The following is a 20,217-nucleotide window of genomic DNA, read 5'->3' as shown; positions in this document are numbered from 1 at the left end:
ACATCAATGATCACCACTAACTAGATCTTGTGTAGTCAAGTTCTGTTTCCAGTGGTCTCAGGCTTAATGATTGTCATTGATCAGAGCTGCGCTCAACAATTTATCCTGCCCTCCACTGAAGTTTCAAACTTGTAACTACAGCTACAGTATATCAGGCTTCAACAGTGAAAACCATTTTCGGATGGTTCCTGAGGAACAGCTCCACTGGTGTCTTTCACGTGACCGTATGAGGTGTACTACGGTACATTATCAAGACATTTGCTATTTGATGCTTGGGTGAAGCTCTGCTTATCCTGTTTCTCGCGAATACTTTTCGTGAGTGATTGTTTCAGTCTCTGAATAGCTCTTTTTTCAGCACTGTTTGAAGCTTGATGATAGGCAGAAACTTGCGTGTATGTTTTATTCCATTCCCCTACAGGAAATCCTTGGTCTCAACAGACACGAGACCACCTCCTCCGGTAACCCATAAGATCCAACCAATCCTCAGAGAGTGTCAATGGTGAGCGAGGAAGTGATTGATAACATTGGCACAACCTCTGACCAATTAGAATGGCTGTCGATCACTACTAGGAAAAACTGATTATATCTTTATGCAAAATTAATGTGGATCCTCTGCCATGGCCGCTCAGGCCTTCTCCATGGATAAAGGAGTGCTCCAGCTAGCGAACTGCCAGACAACTGCCTGCACTCTCTCTTCAATGCAGCCATCCAATGCTGGCCACCAAAGGTAGCTACGAGCCAGGTCCTTCATACAGCAGATTCCTGGATGCTCATGGTGTAGCTAGTCTAGTAATTTGTATTTGGGAATTATGACACGCATTCCCAACAACACACTGATCCTCCGACAACTCATGTCTGCGTGTGAAACTTTGCATAATTTTGGATCTTTCCGTGTTGCTTGAGCTATGTCTCTTGCAGACACAGGAAACTCATCAACCTGGGAAAAGTAGAACACACTTGCTACTTCCCCAGTACTGTTTTTACCCACAGTTGGCAGTCTGGACATTGCATCAGCATTCATGTGGTCAGCTGATACTCAATGTCAAAATTGTAAGCCATCAGCACTAAAGCCCAAGACTGCATTTGAAGAGCTGCCATGGTTGGTATTGCTGCCTTTGGTCTGAGGATTGCCATCAGAGCCTTGTGGTCAGTTATGAGTGTGAACTTCTGTCTATAAATATATATGGAACGTTTTTACACCATGGACGATAGACAATACTTTCACTTGAGCATACTTTTTCTCGGTCTGCATGTCAGTGTGAGAGATGCAAATGCTATGGGGCGCTCTTCACCATTGTGATAAAGTACAAGATTTCAACGTCTACCACATATGGTGAGGCATCGTATGCTAATTTGAGGAGTTGGTTGCCATCATAATGCGCCAGGTGCTGTGCTACCAAGCAACAGCTATTTTGCCTCGTCAAAAGCTGTATCACACTCAGCCGTTCAGCTCCACTGTTGCTTCTGTTTTAACAAATTGTTTAAATGCTGCAGCAGGCTGTAGATATTTAGCAAAAGCTGATCATAATAATTCTGGAGGCCTAAAACATACCATAGCTCATTGAAATTATTTGGTTCCGGGGCATTTACAGTCAATGCCACCTTTTGGGTGCAGACCCTCTTTTTCCTGATGCAGTGACCTAAATATTCAACACTCTCCAGTCTGGAAAGCACTTTGTCCATTCTCCTGATGTGCTCCTAGCAGTGACAAGAATGTCATCAAGGAAAAAGGTGATATGATCTAGCTTGTGCAAGATTTGATCCATGAGAGTCTGGAAAATAGAAGGAGCACTGGCCACTCCATAACTGAGATGAGGGTACTTGTACATGCCCCAGTGAGTATTGAGGGTGAGGTATTTATTCGAGTGATGGTCTAATTTGAATTGTTGATATGGAAGGGCCAAGCTCAGTTTGCTTAAAGGGTTACTTCAGTTATTTAGCATTAAGCTTTGTAAAGAAACCCGGTAGTATATTCGAATTATGGTACTTTCCCCCCTCATTTCCCTCTGAGATCTGAGAATTATGCATTTTATTTCTGGAAAAAATCATCAGATGATGCAAATATCATCATTTTGTGTCATCAGAGGATTTTTTTGGCGAGAGCCTTAAGACTACAGCCAGTAGAGGGAGCTACTTCTGTATGTTTTCATCCCCCACAAAGTGAAGGGATCTCATTCACAGAATCTAAATGTGCATGGCTCGGCCTCGGACATTCATAACAGAGGGGTGCGGAAAAAAGTGAGTGTTTCAACTTTTCAATGAATTCCTATGGAAATTTAGCTTCCATATGGGATCTAAAATGTGCCAGACTTGACACACTATGTAAATAACTGCCACGCTTACCTCAGCTCTGCGCTTTTGTGATGAATTAAATCTCTCCTGCTGTGTTTGTGTCATGACTTTTGTTTGGCTCACTCACAGAATGTAAATGCATTCGGCCAGGCCTCATAACAGAGCGTTACGGAGCAAAGTGAGTGTTTCAACTTTTCAATGAATTCCTTTAAAAGTTTAGCTTCCATAGAATGATCTGAAATCGCGCCAGACTGGACACGTGCTGTAAATGAATGCCGCCCTTACCACAGCTCTTCGACTGTGATGAATGAAATCTCTCCTTCTGCGTTTGTCCTGTGACTTTTGTTTGGCTCACTCTTGTTAGAGTTGAACGAAATGATTGTGTTACTATGAAAATCAACGACATTGGGGCAGTTTCGGTGCCCCGGTGTGATATAACCAGTAGCCGTGGCTTGGGAGTGGTCTCGTTGTGCAGCAAAGCAGGTGCATTCGGGGAGTTGTTGTCTTTCATCCCCATGAGACAAAAATACATTTTCTGTCTTTTCAGTCTAGAAGGCACCAAATTCAAAAATAACTGCACATTTCTATTACATTAATGACCCAGACAAAGCTTAATGCTAATCACTGAATTAAGCCTTTAACAGGGTTCTGCCCACCAAATTAGCGAACAAATCTTCTGTGTTGGCCATTGGATATGTTTCTTCCTTTATATTCTGGGTTAGAGTGACTTTAAAGTCACTACAGATGACTCAACACTGCTTTTACTGCTGGGTCAGAGGCCACTTTAGCTTTATCCACAATGAAAGTGTTTGGCCAATCAAACTGAATTTTCTCCAGACAGTTTCGGCCCAGCAGGGCTGGTCTTTCGACTTTGACAATGATCAATGGCAGTGTCACATTTTGCTTTTCATACTGCACTGGCACATCAATTGAACCCAGCAATGGGATTCTTACTTGAATATGTAGTTAGCTGCATGCTTAGCGGTATGTGCGACAGGAACTCTGTATCCAGCTGCATGTCTGTGCACTTTCCATCCAATTTCACATTCACCACAATTGCTATCTCTCCATTTGAGGTTGTGTACACTGTATACACACCGAATAACTCTGATTCATCCTCTTTCCTTTTATTAGAACACTCTGCCTCCACATATTGTGTCTGAATGTATTCCAGCACATCTGTAACATTTATTGTTTTCTTCTTGTCTCTGTTCTCTCTTCTGGTATTTTCCTTTGTCAGAAAAAAAACCTTAAACTTCTCTTTTCCTCTCCTATGGATTTTTTTTTTTTTTGCTTTATTCACAGCATTCACTGACTGTTAATCCTTTGTCTTATCCGCAATTTCCAGCGTGTATCTCGAGTGCAACTCCATTGAGGACACAATTTCACAAGCCTGGTTGAACTGGTTGAAGTGTTGCATCGAGTCTGAATTTAGTCCACACACAAATCTGCATCATTCTAATGCTGTCCGAGTTCATAGTTCACTGACAGCTGTCTCAAAGCCACAATGCAATCTGCCACGGATTGCTCTTCCTTTTGATCGCATTTCTGAAACCTAAAATGCTCCGCAATCATGAATGGTTGTGGCCTGTAATGCACTAGCAATGCTGCTTTCAGCTCATTATGGCATTTTACTTGGCATCGTTGGCGCAACTAGATTCTTTAACAGTCCATATGTCTCTGTCCCAATCTTTTTTCTCGCTTGCAGTGTTATTTGCCAGTAGCCACTGTTCAAAGCACTCCATGTATGATTCAAAATCCTCCTTCAATTACTTTATTATTCATTCACATGGCCATGTTAGCTATGTCTGTTAGCAGCATTTCACTCGTGCCTTGTTCCTTTTTCTTTAAGTATCAAAAGTGCAACTCCAAGTGTTTCACCACACAAACAGTCTATAAAAGTGCTCATAATAGTGGTTGTTTGACATGTTTAAATATATTTAAAAACACTCAAAAAACATGCATTGTAGTCAAGGCTTAAGCCTTAGTATTTGCTTGAAACTGGGGGAAGATGTTTATAATGTTAATGAAACATAATTATCAGATGTTTGTTGCCATGTCTGTTTACATCCGATATGACCTGATTTCAGCAGTTTGGCAGTTTGACACATGATCCAAACTGCTGAAATCACGTAACATTGACGATCCGAATCATTGATCGATTCAGTGTTGTTTAATGGTGATTTACATTACCTACTTAATGCACATCGCCACCTATTGGGAGGTTGTGCAAAAAAAAAAAAAAAAAAATGTTTTCTTTATTCACTGGGAATAAGGATTACACTGTTTGCTTGATGCTATTTAATTGAATGCAGATCCATGTGAGATGACAATAAAATAAATGATACATATATCTGAATTGCATTAACATTTAAACTTATTTTTTTACCATTTTTATTCTAATTCTTTAGAATTAATATATAATATTGTATATTATATAACTGAAACAAATTTGGTTATATTAATAACTATATTAATTATAAAGCACACACATCTGATTACCATTTAAGCAAACTAACCCTGGAACATAACATACTGTGGAGCAGGTTATGTTCAGAGAGGGAGATGCCATGGCTACTTACATACCCTGAAAGTTACCTCCATTTTTGGAACCGAAAGTCAAGGTTATCCGCTAACTTACTCTTAAACATACCCGGGTATGTCACATACACTGTAAAAAAAAAAAATCAGGTCTCCCAATTGAACATTTTCTAGTAACTGATCACAATTTTTAGTTGGCCAAATTGAATTTCTGTGAATTAAATTGCATCAATTCACAGAAATTAAATTTGGCCAACTAAAAATTTTAGATGTGATCAGTTACTAGAAAATGTTCAATTGGAGACCAGAATTTCTTTTTTCTTTTTTCTTTTAAAATATTTTTTTTTTCTTTTTTCTTTTACAGTGTAACCTGCTTTCTATAATACTTCTGGCTATACTCTAGAATACTCTAGAATACTTATACTAATACTTATACTATAATCTAGAATACTCTAGTATACTCTAGAATACTTCTGGCTTCTGGCTAAGAAGTTTTAATTCATATTTACGCAAACAATTGCAAACATTCTCTTCTACAAATTTGTCGTCAGCCAGTCTGTGTTGTCATCGCATAATTCAGTAATTATGCACATGGCATTTACGGCTCATGTGATTGGCTCAGAATATCCCATGGTCCCATGAGCCAAGACAGCATAATTCAAATGACGGTGCCTGCTTTGTTTTCACTTTGCATATTCTCCTTTTTAATTTGGCAACATTTCTTGCAGGGAAACTGGGGGAGAACTGGTGTGGTAGTTGGTGCCTATATGCACTACAGTAACATATCTGCCAGGTAGGATATGTCTATTTGATGTGCATTAGAGAGGATCATGCATTTGCATAGAGTGTTTATGTTTTGTGTTCATATCTTTAGTGCTGACCAGGCATTGGACAGGTTTGCCATGAAGCGTTTTTTTGAAGATAAAGCCATGCCTGTGGGCCAGCCTTCCCAGAGAAGGTCAGCAAGGACTGAATATAGTCACACATACCAATTTTGACTCTGCACCACAATATCCATGCCAATTTTTAAATCTTTATCATGAATTGCCTGCAAAACCACACTGTTTGATATTTTTTGTGAGAAATAGGTCATTGTGCGTCTGCATCCTTTCTCATTGCAAAGTCTAAACTGAGTCCATGCACTTGTAGTTTTGGGATTGAACCAGAAGGTGCTACCAAAGTACATGCTACAAAACTGGAATTACAGTGGAACATACAATTATGTTCCTGACAATTAAGTTTATACTAGCCATGATGTTGAGTGTCAACCAAAATGAATAATGATAAATACAGGTTCTTCTCAAAACATTTGCATATGTGATAAAAGTTCATTATTTTCCATAATGTCATGATAAAAATTAAACTTTCATATATTTTAGATTCATTGCGCACCAAATTCCCCAGGTCAAGACACTTTGGTCTACAGAGAAGCAGCACTGGACTGTTGCTCAGTGGTCCAAAGTACTTTTTTCGGATGAAAGCAAATGTTGCATGTCATTGGGAAATTAGGTGCGAGAGTCTGGAGGAAGACTGGGGAGAAGGAAATGCCAAAATGCCTGAAGTCCAGTGTCAAGTACCCACAGTTAGTGATGGTCTGGGGCACCATGGCAGTTGCTAGTGAGGGTCCACTGTGTTTTATCAAGGGCAGGGTCAATGCAGCTAGCTTACAGGAGATTTTGGAGCACTTCCAGCTTTATGGAGATGAAGATTTTGTTTTTCAGCACGACCTGGCACCTGCTCACAGTGCCAAAACCACTGGTAAATGGTTTACTGACCATGGTATTACTGTGCTCAATTGGCCTGCCAACTCTCCTGACCTGAACCCCATAGAGAATCTGTGGGATATTGTGAAGAGAAAGTTGAGAGACGCAAGACCCAACACTCTGGATGAGCTTAAGGCTGCTATCGAAGCATCCTGGGCCTCCATAACACCTCAGCAGTGCCACAGGCTGATCGCCTCCATGTCACGCCGCATTGAAGCAGTCATTTCTGCAAAAGGATTCCCGACCAAGTATTAAGTGCATAACTGAACATAATTATTTGAAGTTTGACTTTTTTTGTATTAAAAACACTTTTATTTTATTGGTCGGATGAAATATGCTATTTTTTTTAGATTTTTTGGGTTTTCATGAGCTGTATGCCAAAATCATCAGTATTAAAACAATAAAAGACCTGAAATATTTCACTCGGTGTGCAATGAATCAAAAATATATGAAAGTTAAATTGTTATCATTACATTATGGAAAATAATAAACTTGTATCACATATGCTAATTTTTTGAGAAGGACCTGTACATTCTCTATATTTAAGGGGCATTTGAGGAAATTGTACGCCAATTTGGAGTTTTAGGAAGAATATGATGAGAGAGGATGCCTTTAAATCATACCCAACCATTTTCTTTAAAGGCTCCAGAACACAACAAAGCAGTAATGTGATGGTGATCACTTAAAGGTGCACTATGTAGTATTTTTGCAGTAAAATATCCAAAAACCACTAGGCCAGTGTTATATGTTTCCAACTATTTGTAAATTGTGAGAAAATTGCTATTTTAACCAAGGACCCGGGACGTGTCAGCATAGCGTTTGAGGGAGTCGCCTGTCAATTGCGTCATATCTGCGTTACCCTCAGTTTTATTATGTTACCCTCAGCAGAAACACTTTTCTCTTAGCATGTCACAGCAGTGCTGAGCGAACACACAGAGTAACGTCATAACATCATTTTAAACACACTTAAATGTATCTAATATGACAAACAGAGCTGCTTTAGCTTAAAATCATGACCGGAAAAGCAGAAATAGTGAAGGCGCCGGGCGACTGTTCCCCGTCCCATCATAATAAAAGCCCCGGTGCTTGCGAGCCGTGTGTTTGTGTAACAATCACTCCAGCAGCCTTGCTCAGCTCCAAAACACTCGGTCCTGCTCTGCTTCACACTACAGTAACGTTAATAACCGCCTCCACGAACGTGATTTCTGCCCGTGTCCTATTTTCCACCAGCTATGAGGTGAAGACCACATATCCCAAGATACTGCGCTCAAACTTGGCATCATCAAACTACGCCTTTGTTTTGAATAGGCGCCCTCTAGTGGACGGAAAGTTGCATAGTGAACCTTTAAAATGACAACAAAAAACATTGTATTGTTTGCTGAATTTTCATATAGAGTGGTTTTGTTTAATCTTTTTCCTTTCATAATGCTGTGTGTATGTATAGGTATGTGCATTACTTTGCTGGTCTCCTTTCTGGCCACATAAAAATCAACAACAAGCCCCTGTTCCTTCACCATGTCATCATGCATGGCATCCCTAATTTTGAGTCTAAAGGAGGTGGGCACTCACACTTCTACACATTCAAATAGATCAGTGCAATTTATGTATATTATATACTATGTTTTAATAAGGAACAATAAAGTCAGTGATGTGCTGTACTTTATCTAACCCTGTCAGGTTGCCGACCCTTCCTCAAAATCTATCAAGCAATGCAGCCTGTGTACACTTCTGGAATTTAGTAAGTAAATTGCTTCCTATAATGTATGCTGATTTATTGTAATATATTAAGTGTGATTGTGATCTCATTCTGTTGTATGTACAGTCTGGTTGTAGCACACATGACCTGTACACTGACAGCATCTAAAACATAAGCATTTTATATATGAACAACTTTAGAGAATTACAAGTTTTTTAAATAGCCATATTTAGGTTCATAAAATGCTGAATTCATTAAATGAAAAGGTCTATTGTATTTGATGCAGTATGATCCAGGCAGACAAGCAATGATTATTAAACATCAATAAACAAAGCTAAAACAACAAAAACAACATTTAAAATGATAAAGACAACAAATGAATCAAATAAATATTAAAATAGTAATAAAAAAATAAATTGATATAAGATTCAATAGATTATGATCTATAAAGTCAATACATAATAATCCAAAAATCCAAAATAGTGTATCTAATATATGAAGTTTGTGAAGATCAGAGTATAGAGAAAGGAAGGCCCAAAAGAAGTATGACAACTGCAGAAAGAAAAGAAACAAGAAAGAAGACCCACATCTTCTAAAACTAAACCTATTATATGCTGTGCTTACATAAAAGGAAATAACTAGGGAAAGTACATATTAGAATTCTTGTCATTTCCCTTGATTCCAAGAAAGACAATGAATTATGCAAAAACATTTGATATGCGATATGATACCAGACCTAGAAGTAGCTAAGAAGGATTGGCATATGAGATAAGATAGTATGTCTCAACTTTTGGAGATGTGGCAACAAAAATCATGTTAAAAAAATACATGAAATTGATTACATCTTCAGGACAAAGGTTAACTGTTGTCTAAATAGGACATATGCACTAGGAGTATATGATGTCAAAAGATACACTGAACAAAATTATAAACGCATCTCTTTTGTTTTTGCCCCCATTTTTCATGAGCTGAACTTAAAGATCTAAGACTTGTTCTATGTGAACAAAGGGCCTATTTCTCTCAAATATCATTCACAAATCTGTCTAAATCTGTGTTAGTGAGCACTTTGCCGAGATAATCCATCCACCTCACAGGTGTGCCATTTCGGGATCATGATTAGACAGCATGATTATTGCACTGGTGTGCCGTAGGCTGGCCCCAATAAAAGGCCACTCTAAAATGTGCAATTTTATCACACGGCACAATGCCACAGATGTCGCAAGTTTTGAGGGAGCGTGCAGTTGGCATGCAGACTGCCGGAATGTCCCCCAGAGCTGTTGCCCGTGAATTGAATGTTCATTTCTCTACCATATAAGCCATCTCCAAAGACGTTTCAGAGAATTTGGCAGTACATCCAACTGGCCCCACATCCGCAGACCATGTCTAACCACACCAGCCCAGGACCTGAAAAACAACATTCATAAAAAGAATACAAATTAAATGCATTAAAATATAAAGATTTGGGATATAACAGTTTTTAATTGATTTAAATATGTTTAATTCCATCACTAACGGTGAGTGTCTGAAATGAAAGCTCAAAGTGAAGGAGAGACTTTTTTTAATATAAGAATCAACAATAAACAGAAGTATTACTCGAAGAAAGACACAACCTCATACAACATTACACAAATTAATGAAAGATAAGGAACTAACGGAAACAGGGGGCTTATATACATGGGCAAACAAAAGAGCTGACGAGATAATTAAACACAACACACCTGAACAGAATACTTTCAAATCATTAACAATGGAGACAAACAGGTGGGGAACGAGGATGACTGAAATAAATGACCAAAAACGCAGCATTCGATGGCCGTGAAACACTATAGACTTAACATATAATACACTTGTGCATGACGTCATTGTTTTCACAGATTTGTGTTTTTGTAATTTACGCAGACAAAAGTTTGCAGTTCAGGCACCCAAAACGCAGTTGTCATGTAAATTAAAAAATGTTTTAGGTTTTTGGTTGAAGACGGAGTTGTGTAAACAGCCCCTTAGAAGCTAACTAAAAACTGATAAAAAACAGAACATGCATGTGACAATCACATTTATTTAACATGAATTTATTTTATTCATTTATGGTCCGTGTGATCTCTTTTGCCTCATTCAACTTGTTTTAAAGGATGTTTGTTTACCTAATGTTAAAATGACTGAACATTCTGTTGTGGTTTAATAATTAAAAATGTAATCAATTATTACTCACCCTCATGTCGTTCCAAGCTTCCGTTCATCTTTGGAACACAAATGCAGATTTTCTTTATGAAATTTGTGAGCTTTCTGTCCCTCCACTGACAGCTTGCACAACTTCCTCTTTCAAGCCCCAGAAAGGTTGTAAAGACAACATAAAAATAATTCCAAGTGGTTTACCCTCAGTTTTATAAAGCAAACCCAGGGCCACTTTGTTTACAAAATATTGATCTCCAATTTACGTTTACCATGCGCGAGTGTGCGAGTACCATGACCCATGCCAAAGTCCCTTTCTATGAAAGTCTGTCAAATCAGCAACAAAATCTGACATGAACTGCTCCATGAATATGGTTTGTCCATAAATATAGCTTTTTTTCAGGCTAGACCCGCCAACGTGCATGTGCAGTCCTTAGCACGAATCCATGGGGATTTCTATGGGAAACGGAGCTTCTAACGGCAGCTGCATTGACATAATGACTTAACCAATCTGCGATATGCTTTTTTACTTAGAAGGCAGGATATATTCCACCATACTGCACGTTGCAGTTTCTCCCATTCATAAGTAATATATGAGTGCGTCTCAGTTAACTCTGTAGTTCAGTAGTCAGGGCACTGATTAGGGAGTCTCAATTGCAGAATCCTTCCAGGGAACTGAAATGTTTGCTCCCTATGAAGTCCCACAATGCACCGTTAAAACTAGGGAGCATTGATGGACACTACTTTCCCTTAACGGAAGTTCTGAAGCATGAAAAATAAATAATGTAAGCCAACATTCTACACATAACAACACGCGATAGATGATTGTAAATACAGACCATTATTTTATTATTTTTCAGCATAAACATAGAATGCTAGACAGGTAATGAACATAATCTAGCTAAGATTTATAATTTATTTACAGCTGAAATGTTGCATGAATATGTAACAAGAAAAGTATTTATCATAATGTACTTAAAATAACATTAGAAGTCATGTCAGAAAGATATCAACTCTGCTGTTGTTCTTAAATACCAGTAGTGATGTGTGAAGACAGTCACGTCGCCGTTAATAGAGTCCCAACTGCAGTATTCCAATTCAGAGGCTGAATCCTTTGAAGGCCACATTTGAAGGACGATTGCATCACCGCTGTTTGACGAAGGTTGCCCTAATTCGAAGGCTCCTTCAAATGCGTCCTTCATTTCCCTTGAAATTGTATTTGTGTTTCGAAGATTGTTTGGAGTGGCATGAGTTGTGTAATTAATGACAGAATGTTGTTTTATTTTGGGGTCAACTATCCCTTTAGTCACTTTATTTCGTTAAATTTAGGATTAACCCTTAAACGGATGACTGTTTCGCAACACATTCTTACATATTCGGGTCGTTAGCTATATTTAACATGGATAGACCTCTACCTGTTGTGATAATATATAAAACTCCTGATGTTAGAGTAACACTTACAGAAGAATAAAATAAAACCTATTTCGTTACCTTTTGGAGCTGGGAAGGATTCAGTTTGAGCAGATGTTTAATACCATCATCATCTGTCCTCGTCAGAGCTCGTTTACCAGTACATTCAGCATCTGCCTCATATTCGCGATCTCGAGCATATTCTCCAAACTCATTTTCAACATCTTCAGAATCAAGATTTTGATTACTGACATCTTCTTGAGCACATCCATCATCAAGAGACAGTGACACTAATATTTGATTGTGTTTAGTACTTGCTCTCTGCTGTAAATCACTGAGCCATTTCAAGCTTTGCAGATTATAATATTTACTGAAACGTCACTTCATCATTGCGTATCAGACATTGCCACCTTGTGGAATAAAGGTGAATTGCAGCCTATTTCGTCATTATAGATTAATTTATCATTGTGCAAAAAAATATACGTACAATCCTACACACCTCGGGTCGTTAGCGACCATATACAATTTTGACAAAAAAACAGCCATTCAATTATAATTCTATTAATTTTTTCTTGTTATATTTTTTAAAATGGATTGATTGAGGAATACTAAGAAGGTTGATGTCTAACTTTAAAAACATAATGAGGAGCAGGGTAGTGAATGACGTCTCGGGTCGCTAATGACCCGAGGTATACATTTAAGGGTTAAAAAATGTGAGTATATTAGATTGTGACCTATAAAATTATTATCACTGTACATTTATATGCCTTTTATATTGTGAAGAAGTGGTTACATTTACGATGGGTGTGATGTTAGGGGCTCAAATATGAAACTTTATGAGTGTTACATTCAAATAATTATGAATTCTTGTGATATCAGGTTGAAAATGTGCATGCTGTAAGCTATACTGTAAAAGCTATATTAATATGTGAGTCTGGTATAACATCTGTTGCCCTCTTGTTAAGGGATTAACCCATCTAAATCTGCACAATGGGGGACTGGGTGGATGACAAGACTGCGGGTTTTTTTTTGTTTTTTTTATGTTTGAAGATTCTTGAATTATTTTCTCATCTCGGCTTTGTGTCAAACAATCTCCTTTTACAGTATATCTGTGATTTGATGGCATTATTATCCTTTGTAACTCCAGACACTCCTCTGCTGTTAGTTAAATTTTTATGTTCTTGTTCAGCAGATGATAATATTTTATCAAGATAGTCATCCATTTAGGCTTAGTTTGTATAATTCAGCATCGAGACAGTTTGAAGTATGCCTGTAATAACCCCATTCATCATTTCTCCTCCACCGTCCCCTTCCCTCTCTGTTTAACAGTAACGTTCAAGGCGACAGCCATACAAGCATCTGTATAACCATTGAGCCTGGCCTGCTACTAAAAGGAGATATACTGGTAGGAAGTGCAACAGTACCAATGCCAACAAATTATTGTTATAGTTGAAGAAAAATCCAATAAATGTCTTCTTCATACTATCCCCATGTTTCATGTTCTGCCCCTTTTTTTCATATCCTCCACTATGAAGCTGAAATGTTATCACAAGCGTTATCAAAACCCCAATAGGGATGTGATCTTCAGAGTGCAGTTCCACACATGTGCATTACACAATTTAGCTCTGGTCTTCACTAAGAATGACCTTGACGAGACATTTAAAGGTTAGTGTGTTTTGTCTTCATTTTTAATTGTGAATAAAAAAAGACTAAACACCACCACAGTGGTATGCGGACTGATCATAAATATGTGATTTAGCAGATGAGCGATTTCCTGAATATGGGAAGGTGGAGTTCATCTTTTCTTTCGGTCCAGAGAAAATCAGTGGTAGGTTAATATGACCAAAACTGTAGTTTGTATATCTTGTAAGCACAAATATGTTTGTGATATAATCTTGATAGAATAGATCTGCATGCTACAAGTCCTCAACTCAAAGGAGTTTTTGTCCCTCTTAGGGTTGGATCATCTACAGAACGGACCTAGTGTCTCTGTGGACTACAACACCCAGGATCCCCTGATACGCTGGGACTCTTATGAAAACTTCAACAGGAGATGTGAAGACATTAAAGATGGTAAGAGGAACTATTCTTAGTGTGTTCTTGCTTTAAGTGCTGACTGGTCAGATATTGGCGGTTTGTGGTTTTGTTTGTTTTTTGCTACAATTAACTTTAGGGCAGGAACAAGGTCAAAATATGTAATTTGGCCTTGTATACATCATGTCTGATTTCCCTTTACGTGGTGTGTGGTAATGGAAATGCAGCTTCTTTATGGAGCTAGAGGTGGTCAGATGTTCTGCTAGCTTGCATAAACAGCCAAGTGAACAAGGGCTAAATAGGATATATATGGGTTCTCCTCTCATTGCAGCTAAAAAATCTCAAGACTTGTTTCATGGATAATGAGTGTTCTTCTGGGTATTCAGCATATTACTAATTTGATCAAGTTTATGATAGGATGGCTCTGAATGTTTGCTTATTTTCAACTATTAAAAAAAGGGACAAAAAATAGTGTTTTGGGTCATTAGGACACTTCTCCCCTTGGCTTAATTTTTTTAAACCATGTGGTCTGCCATAAAGAGCCCTTCCCATGCCTCCTGCCAATCCGAGTTTTAAATAGCATCTAGAGAAATAGAAGGCGTCAGTGGCTCTGCTGGCAGCCCCAGGGAGGGGTGGAAAACTGACACTCCTCTCTTCAGTGTCCTCTTCTGGGAGGAAGGGCTGGTGGGTAAGGCCAGGAGACATAGGTACTCCAATACACACACACACAGTTAAATGCACAATGGGCACATGGGCAATAAAGGAAATATTGGTGCAGTCTTGACATTGACAGGACTTTGGAAAAGGGCGCAGAGCCCTAAGGAGATCCAAAATTACAAAAGCTACTGAAAATGAATCTGTAATGGAACTGCATGCAAATAAATAACTACACAGTGCACTGAGTAGATAAGCTACATTTTTTATAACTTGCTTGGGTTTGCGGTATGTGAAAATTCTCAATAACTGTGCAGCTACTGTGTCAGCAGTTTTTCTCAGGGCTCTATGATCAAAAGTATATGAAAAAAGTATGTGGACACCCTCTTCTAATTAACAGCTTTGGTTATTGAAGTATTTTTTCTTTGGACATGTCTTAATGCTTCATAAAAAAAATTGTGTGCTTTTAAGGGCCTTTTCTATTCCCCAATCGCAATGCCAATTTTGCATAAAGTGAGGTTGTAGTCAGGTATTCAGGGTCCAATAACTGTAAACTGTAGAGAAACCAATTTTTCCATTAATGAATATTACTTCTACAGTTTGTTAACACGAAGTGTTTGTTAACACGAACACATTTTTGTACTCACATGATCATTATGTAATGCAGCATCAGGTGTATTTAAGTCAACAAAATCTGTTCATGTAAGTCTTATACGGACATGGCAGCCTCCAGACGTTAGGGTGATACAAAATATGAGCCACTTTTAATATCTACCATAAAAACTTAAACATAAATTTGTGTAATTTTTATGGAGTTCTAAATGAACTAATCCTGCCCATCAAAGAGTATACGATTATAGAAGGCTGCAAAAAAATATATATATATATTCAGTTCGGGGGTTGCTTCGAGCTTGAGTCAAGTTCGGTAAACCAAATATGTAAACCTTTATCTCTCTAGAACGGATTATATGTTATCATTGCAAGTAATATGTAATTTATATTTTTGACTAAAATAAATTAAGAAGCAAAATAAACTGGAATGTTATCAGATGCTTAACAGAACTTAAGACACAAAGCAGCCATAGAAAAGAGCAGACACAGACAAACATTGCATTTAAAGGAAGAAAGAATCTGCTGAGGTTAAAAGACACATTCTACTTCATGGTTTAGCGATATGAATCTCATTTCCATTTGTCTGCTGTGTTTCCAGTTAAAGGGTATGTGGTGTCTGTGTGCGTATATATTCCTATGACAGAGACAGAGGGGTGCTCTGGGGCAGTATAGCCACCAGGGCTTGTTTACAGCTCAGGCTCCCATATTTGGCTGTTGCACGGCATCATGGCATTTTTGGAATGACTAAGAGGGAAGTGTGTGGAACAGAGAGAGGTGACTGTGACACTTGGTCAGAGTGACTCACAAAAGAGAGCTCAGATTAATGAACTATACACAATGATCTCACAACGAAGACACAGAGACTGGCAAAGTCTCTGGTGAGCAGCACATAATACCGTTTTTGGAATCAGAACTGAATTTGATTTTCCATTGGGCTTGAAAGTAGGTGAGTGTTACAGTCGAAGTATCTTCATTCAAACTCTATTCTACTCATTCTCAATGCGTGTGTGTGTGTGCGTTCAAGTGACTAGGTTTTATATTTTTTTTATGTTCTGCTACTGTATAACTTGTTTTTTTGTTTTGTAAAGTAGGAGATATTTTAGATTTTCTTTGTGCTCCTTAAAGCCAGAATGTTACACATTTAGGTCTTTGTATAAAGGGTTTTGTGGTAACACTTTACAATACAGGTGCACTAATATGCATTAATTCATGCTTAACTAATGCACAGATAATCATGAGTTAATGTATGACTCATGAAGAACTAACCCATTTATTAATGATTACTGCATCAGCAACTAATGAAGATTCTTCATGATTAATAGATTAAGTAATCATTAAATAGTTATTAGTTAAATATGTCATAATGTATTAATTACCTAATAGCATATTTTTTTAACTAATCATGTAAATGCACGTGTTAATTACCACAACGGGTCAAAGCCATGCATTTCAGCTTCCAGTTGTCTGCTTTAATGAATTATTAGCTAATGATTTATAAAGGTATCATTATGTTATGATTTTACTTGTTGAGGCACATGACTATTAACTAATTCAAAATTAATTCAAAACCCATATCCTCAATTACATATTACTTAATAAATTAGTTAATAGTCATGTGCCCCAACAAGTAAAGTCATAACATAATGATACCTTTATAAATCATTAGCTAATGATTCATTAAAGCAGACAACTGGAAGTAGAAATGCATGGCTTTGACCCCTTGTGATAAATAACTCGTTAATTTACATTATTAGATAATAAAATGAATGATATGATATTTTATCAAGGAATTAATACACAATGACAGATTTAATTAATAGCACAACATATATTATTTATCTATTTATATTATCTATCTATTAATCATAGGATGTTCATTAGTTGCGGATGCAGTAATCATTATTAAATGGTTTAGTTCTTCGAGTCATACATTAACTCATGATTATCTGTTAGTTAAGCATGAATTAATGCATATTAGTGCACCCATATTGGAAAAGTGTTACCATCAAGAAGAAATATTAGTAACACTTACAATAAGATTCTATTTGTTAACACACTAACAGTGAACAGTGTCTTCTAAAGCATTTATTAAGTTTATTTCAGGCTACATTATTAAGGCTAAAATGACTCTTATACCATTAAAAAAAGGCTAATACATTTTGTAAGAATATATTTTTCAATTGTCATGTTCATGTCAGTTATTGCATCAGCTAAAGTTAACAAATGAGACCTTATTGTAGAGTGTTCCTGAAAAAATGTATGAATTTATTAACTAGATAATTATTTCTCTGTTACTTATCAAATGTATCTCTGTTTCTTTTTCAAAAAGACATCTTTACTTCCACTGAATGACACAATTTCCTATTTGCAGTATTCTCTACTCATACTGGGACCATAAGCTGTAGCATTACCTGGTCCATGCAAGCTTGAGTGCATGCATTTTATATTCTATTCTGTATCAAGATATTTTAAGGTATTTTAAGTTTGTGTGTGTGTGTGTGTGTGTGAGCCTGTTTATGTGGTTTATGAGGACACAAATTTGTATAACTACATGGGTATTACACTGGTATTACACTATAAATGTGGTTTATGAGGACATATCAAATGTCCTCATAATTCAAACGGCCTTAAAAACATACTAAATGATGTTTTTTTGAGAAAGTAAAAATGCAGAATGTTTCCTGTGATGGGTAGGTTTAGGGGCAGGGGCAGTGTAAGGGGATAGAAAATACGGTTTGTACAGTATAAAAACCATTACGCCTATGGAGAGTCCCTGTAAACCACATAGACCAACATGTGTGTGTGTGTGTGTGTGTGTGTGTGTGTGTGTGTGTGTGTGTGTGTGTGTGTGTGTGTGTGTGTGTGTGTGTGTGTGTGTGTGTGTGTGTGTGTGTGTGTGTGTGTGTGTGTGTGTGTGTGTGTGTGTGTGTGTGTGCGCGCGCGTGTGCGTGTGCGTGTGCGTGTTTTTGTTTACAATTATATGCTGTTTATGATGACAAAAAATTGTATAATGACATGGGTATTACAACGTAAACATGGTTTATAAAGACACTCATATTCCTTCCAAATGGCAAAAACATAGGCATTTTATTTTGTTTATTTTTTATTCTTTAAGTTATGTGTGATAGGTAGGTTTAGGGGTAGGGTACATGTAGGGGGATAGAATAAACAGTTTGTGCATAAAAACCATTACGCCTAAAGTGTCTGTGTGTGGGGGGGGAGAGAGAGAGAGAGAGAGAGAGAGAGAGAGAGAGAGAGAGAGAGAGAGAGAGAGAGAGAGAGAGAGAGAGAGAGAGAGAGAGAGAGAGAGAGAGAGAGAGAGAGAGTGATGATAGGATGTTATGCTCAACGTGAATGAGCTCACTGAGCAGTAGCTGGATCGCTATGTGACTTCATGTTGAATATAAACAGTCCACCCCATCACCCACCCTTTTTTTACTGTATCATGATGCCTCTTAGGCTTTCACATGTCACTACCATTTCTGTCAGCTTACCATCGGCCCATTTCATGTCAGTCTATCTGTCTGTCAGTCAGCCATTCTATATATCTGTCTACATGTCTGCTTCCCACCTCATAATCTTTTTTCAACCTCTCCCTGCTGTCTGTGCCATGTCTGTCTGTCGCCTCTCATTCCATGACCTTTTTTTTTCTTTGTCCTTCTATTATTTATTAGAATGTCCTTATCTTTCTCTCTATATTTATACATTTGGCCAGTATAACAAGATTATGGTATGTTGAACTGCAATGGACCTCTGCCACTTCTCTCTCTTGACCAACACTTTGGCATTATTTACCTATGATATCATTCTTTTGGCCCTAATGCCATGGCTGTTGCTAGACAGACTGAGTAAAACTTAGCCATCATTATGCAAAGCAAGTTTGTGGATAATTTCTGAACCCCAAACAACAATCATCCATTAGTTATGCAAAACTACTTACTGTGGGTATAAGTTAACATATGGCAATTACCAAGGACAAGTTGCATAAATATAGCTATTAAGTTTTTCTTAGTCTGTTTCTTAAGAACTAATTTACTAACTAGTAGTAAGGAGTGATCAGTTTTACTTTTCGGTATCAAAGACCTACAAAATGAAATATATTTGATGATTAACTTGTAAGACAAGTCTCTCAGTTTATGCAACCTGCCACAGGTCTGGGAGCTGAGATATAGAACACAGTGGTGATTGGGCAATTGTGGAATCTTATAAATATTATAGTTGCTGTCTCATTTGCAACTATGGCTCAATCCTATTAGATTACATTAGACTATCAATGATATCTAATAATTGTAATGCAATAACAAACAAGAGACTACTGTACATTAGCTGTCTTACAGTTTCATTTTTGTGCATAATTTCCTCTGTCATTACATTTCAAAATTTCAAAATCTGATTGACAGTGGCATTATACTGCACAGTGATACTGTTCTGCTGAAAAATGTCCTTAAGTCAGTGTTTATGAAGCATTTAAGAACAACAAATCAAAGTATTAAAATAAAATATTGAGGCTTGCATTGGGTCGGGTCTCACTGTAAAAAATCCAACTTATGTTTTGTATGACAAATTCAGCTTTTAAAATTAATTCAACTGTTTAACATTTAGCTCAAAGTTTGTATGGGTATTGACCCTAAGTTGAGAAAACTCAAAAATGTTCTACAAAAATGTTTAAGTTTTCTCAACGTTTTGTTTGTTTGTTTGTTTGTTTGTTTGTTTGTTTGTTTGTTTGTTGTATTTGTTTTTTACAGTGAATGCGGTTTAACAGACTACATTGGAAACAACTTGGTTAGGTCTGTGAGTGGAGCTGAGAATCATCAGCGTAGCATTAATATTAGATTTGTATATGTGGAAGATTGAAGCCAGAGGGAACCGAGCATGTAACCGGCGAACAACTGAGCCCTAAGACATGTGGCAGGCGCAGTTAATGAGGAAAATTCCTGATACTAACAAAAAATGTCCTCTAAATGTCCTGTCCGTTTATCATTCTAGCTGCTAAGATGGATTTCAAATGACGGTAACACTTTAGAATAAGGTTCATTAGTTACATTAGTT

General features: G+C 37.4%; 1 protein-coding gene across 1 annotated transcript in view; it reads left to right on the top strand.

Moving 5' to 3' along the window:
• tns1a (tensin 1a) overlaps nucleotides 1-20,217 on the top strand; it is a 134,689-nt gene that overhangs the window by 94,398 nt on the left and 20,074 nt on the right. Inside the window, exons 10-17 of the mRNA XM_067459359.1 lie at nucleotides 5,562-5,626; nucleotides 5,708-5,791; nucleotides 8,041-8,153; nucleotides 8,274-8,334; nucleotides 13,198-13,273; nucleotides 13,404-13,533; nucleotides 13,631-13,696; nucleotides 13,825-13,941. Of these exons, the coding sequence (XP_067315460.1) occupies nucleotides 5,562-5,626; nucleotides 5,708-5,791; nucleotides 8,041-8,153; nucleotides 8,274-8,334; nucleotides 13,198-13,273; nucleotides 13,404-13,533; nucleotides 13,631-13,696; nucleotides 13,825-13,941 (712 nt within the window). The remainder of the gene's footprint in view (nucleotides 1-5,561; nucleotides 5,627-5,707; nucleotides 5,792-8,040; nucleotides 8,154-8,273; nucleotides 8,335-13,197; nucleotides 13,274-13,403; nucleotides 13,534-13,630; nucleotides 13,697-13,824; nucleotides 13,942-20,217) is intronic.

The sequence above is a fragment of the Pseudorasbora parva genome, chromosome 12 (assembly GCF_024679245.1).
Source record: "Pseudorasbora parva isolate DD20220531a chromosome 12, ASM2467924v1, whole genome shotgun sequence".
In the NCBI taxonomy this organism is placed as follows: domain Eukaryota; kingdom Metazoa; phylum Chordata; class Actinopteri; order Cypriniformes; family Gobionidae; genus Pseudorasbora; species Pseudorasbora parva.
Note: the sequence above shows the minus strand (reverse complement) of the source record. Positions and strands in the feature narration are given on the sequence as shown.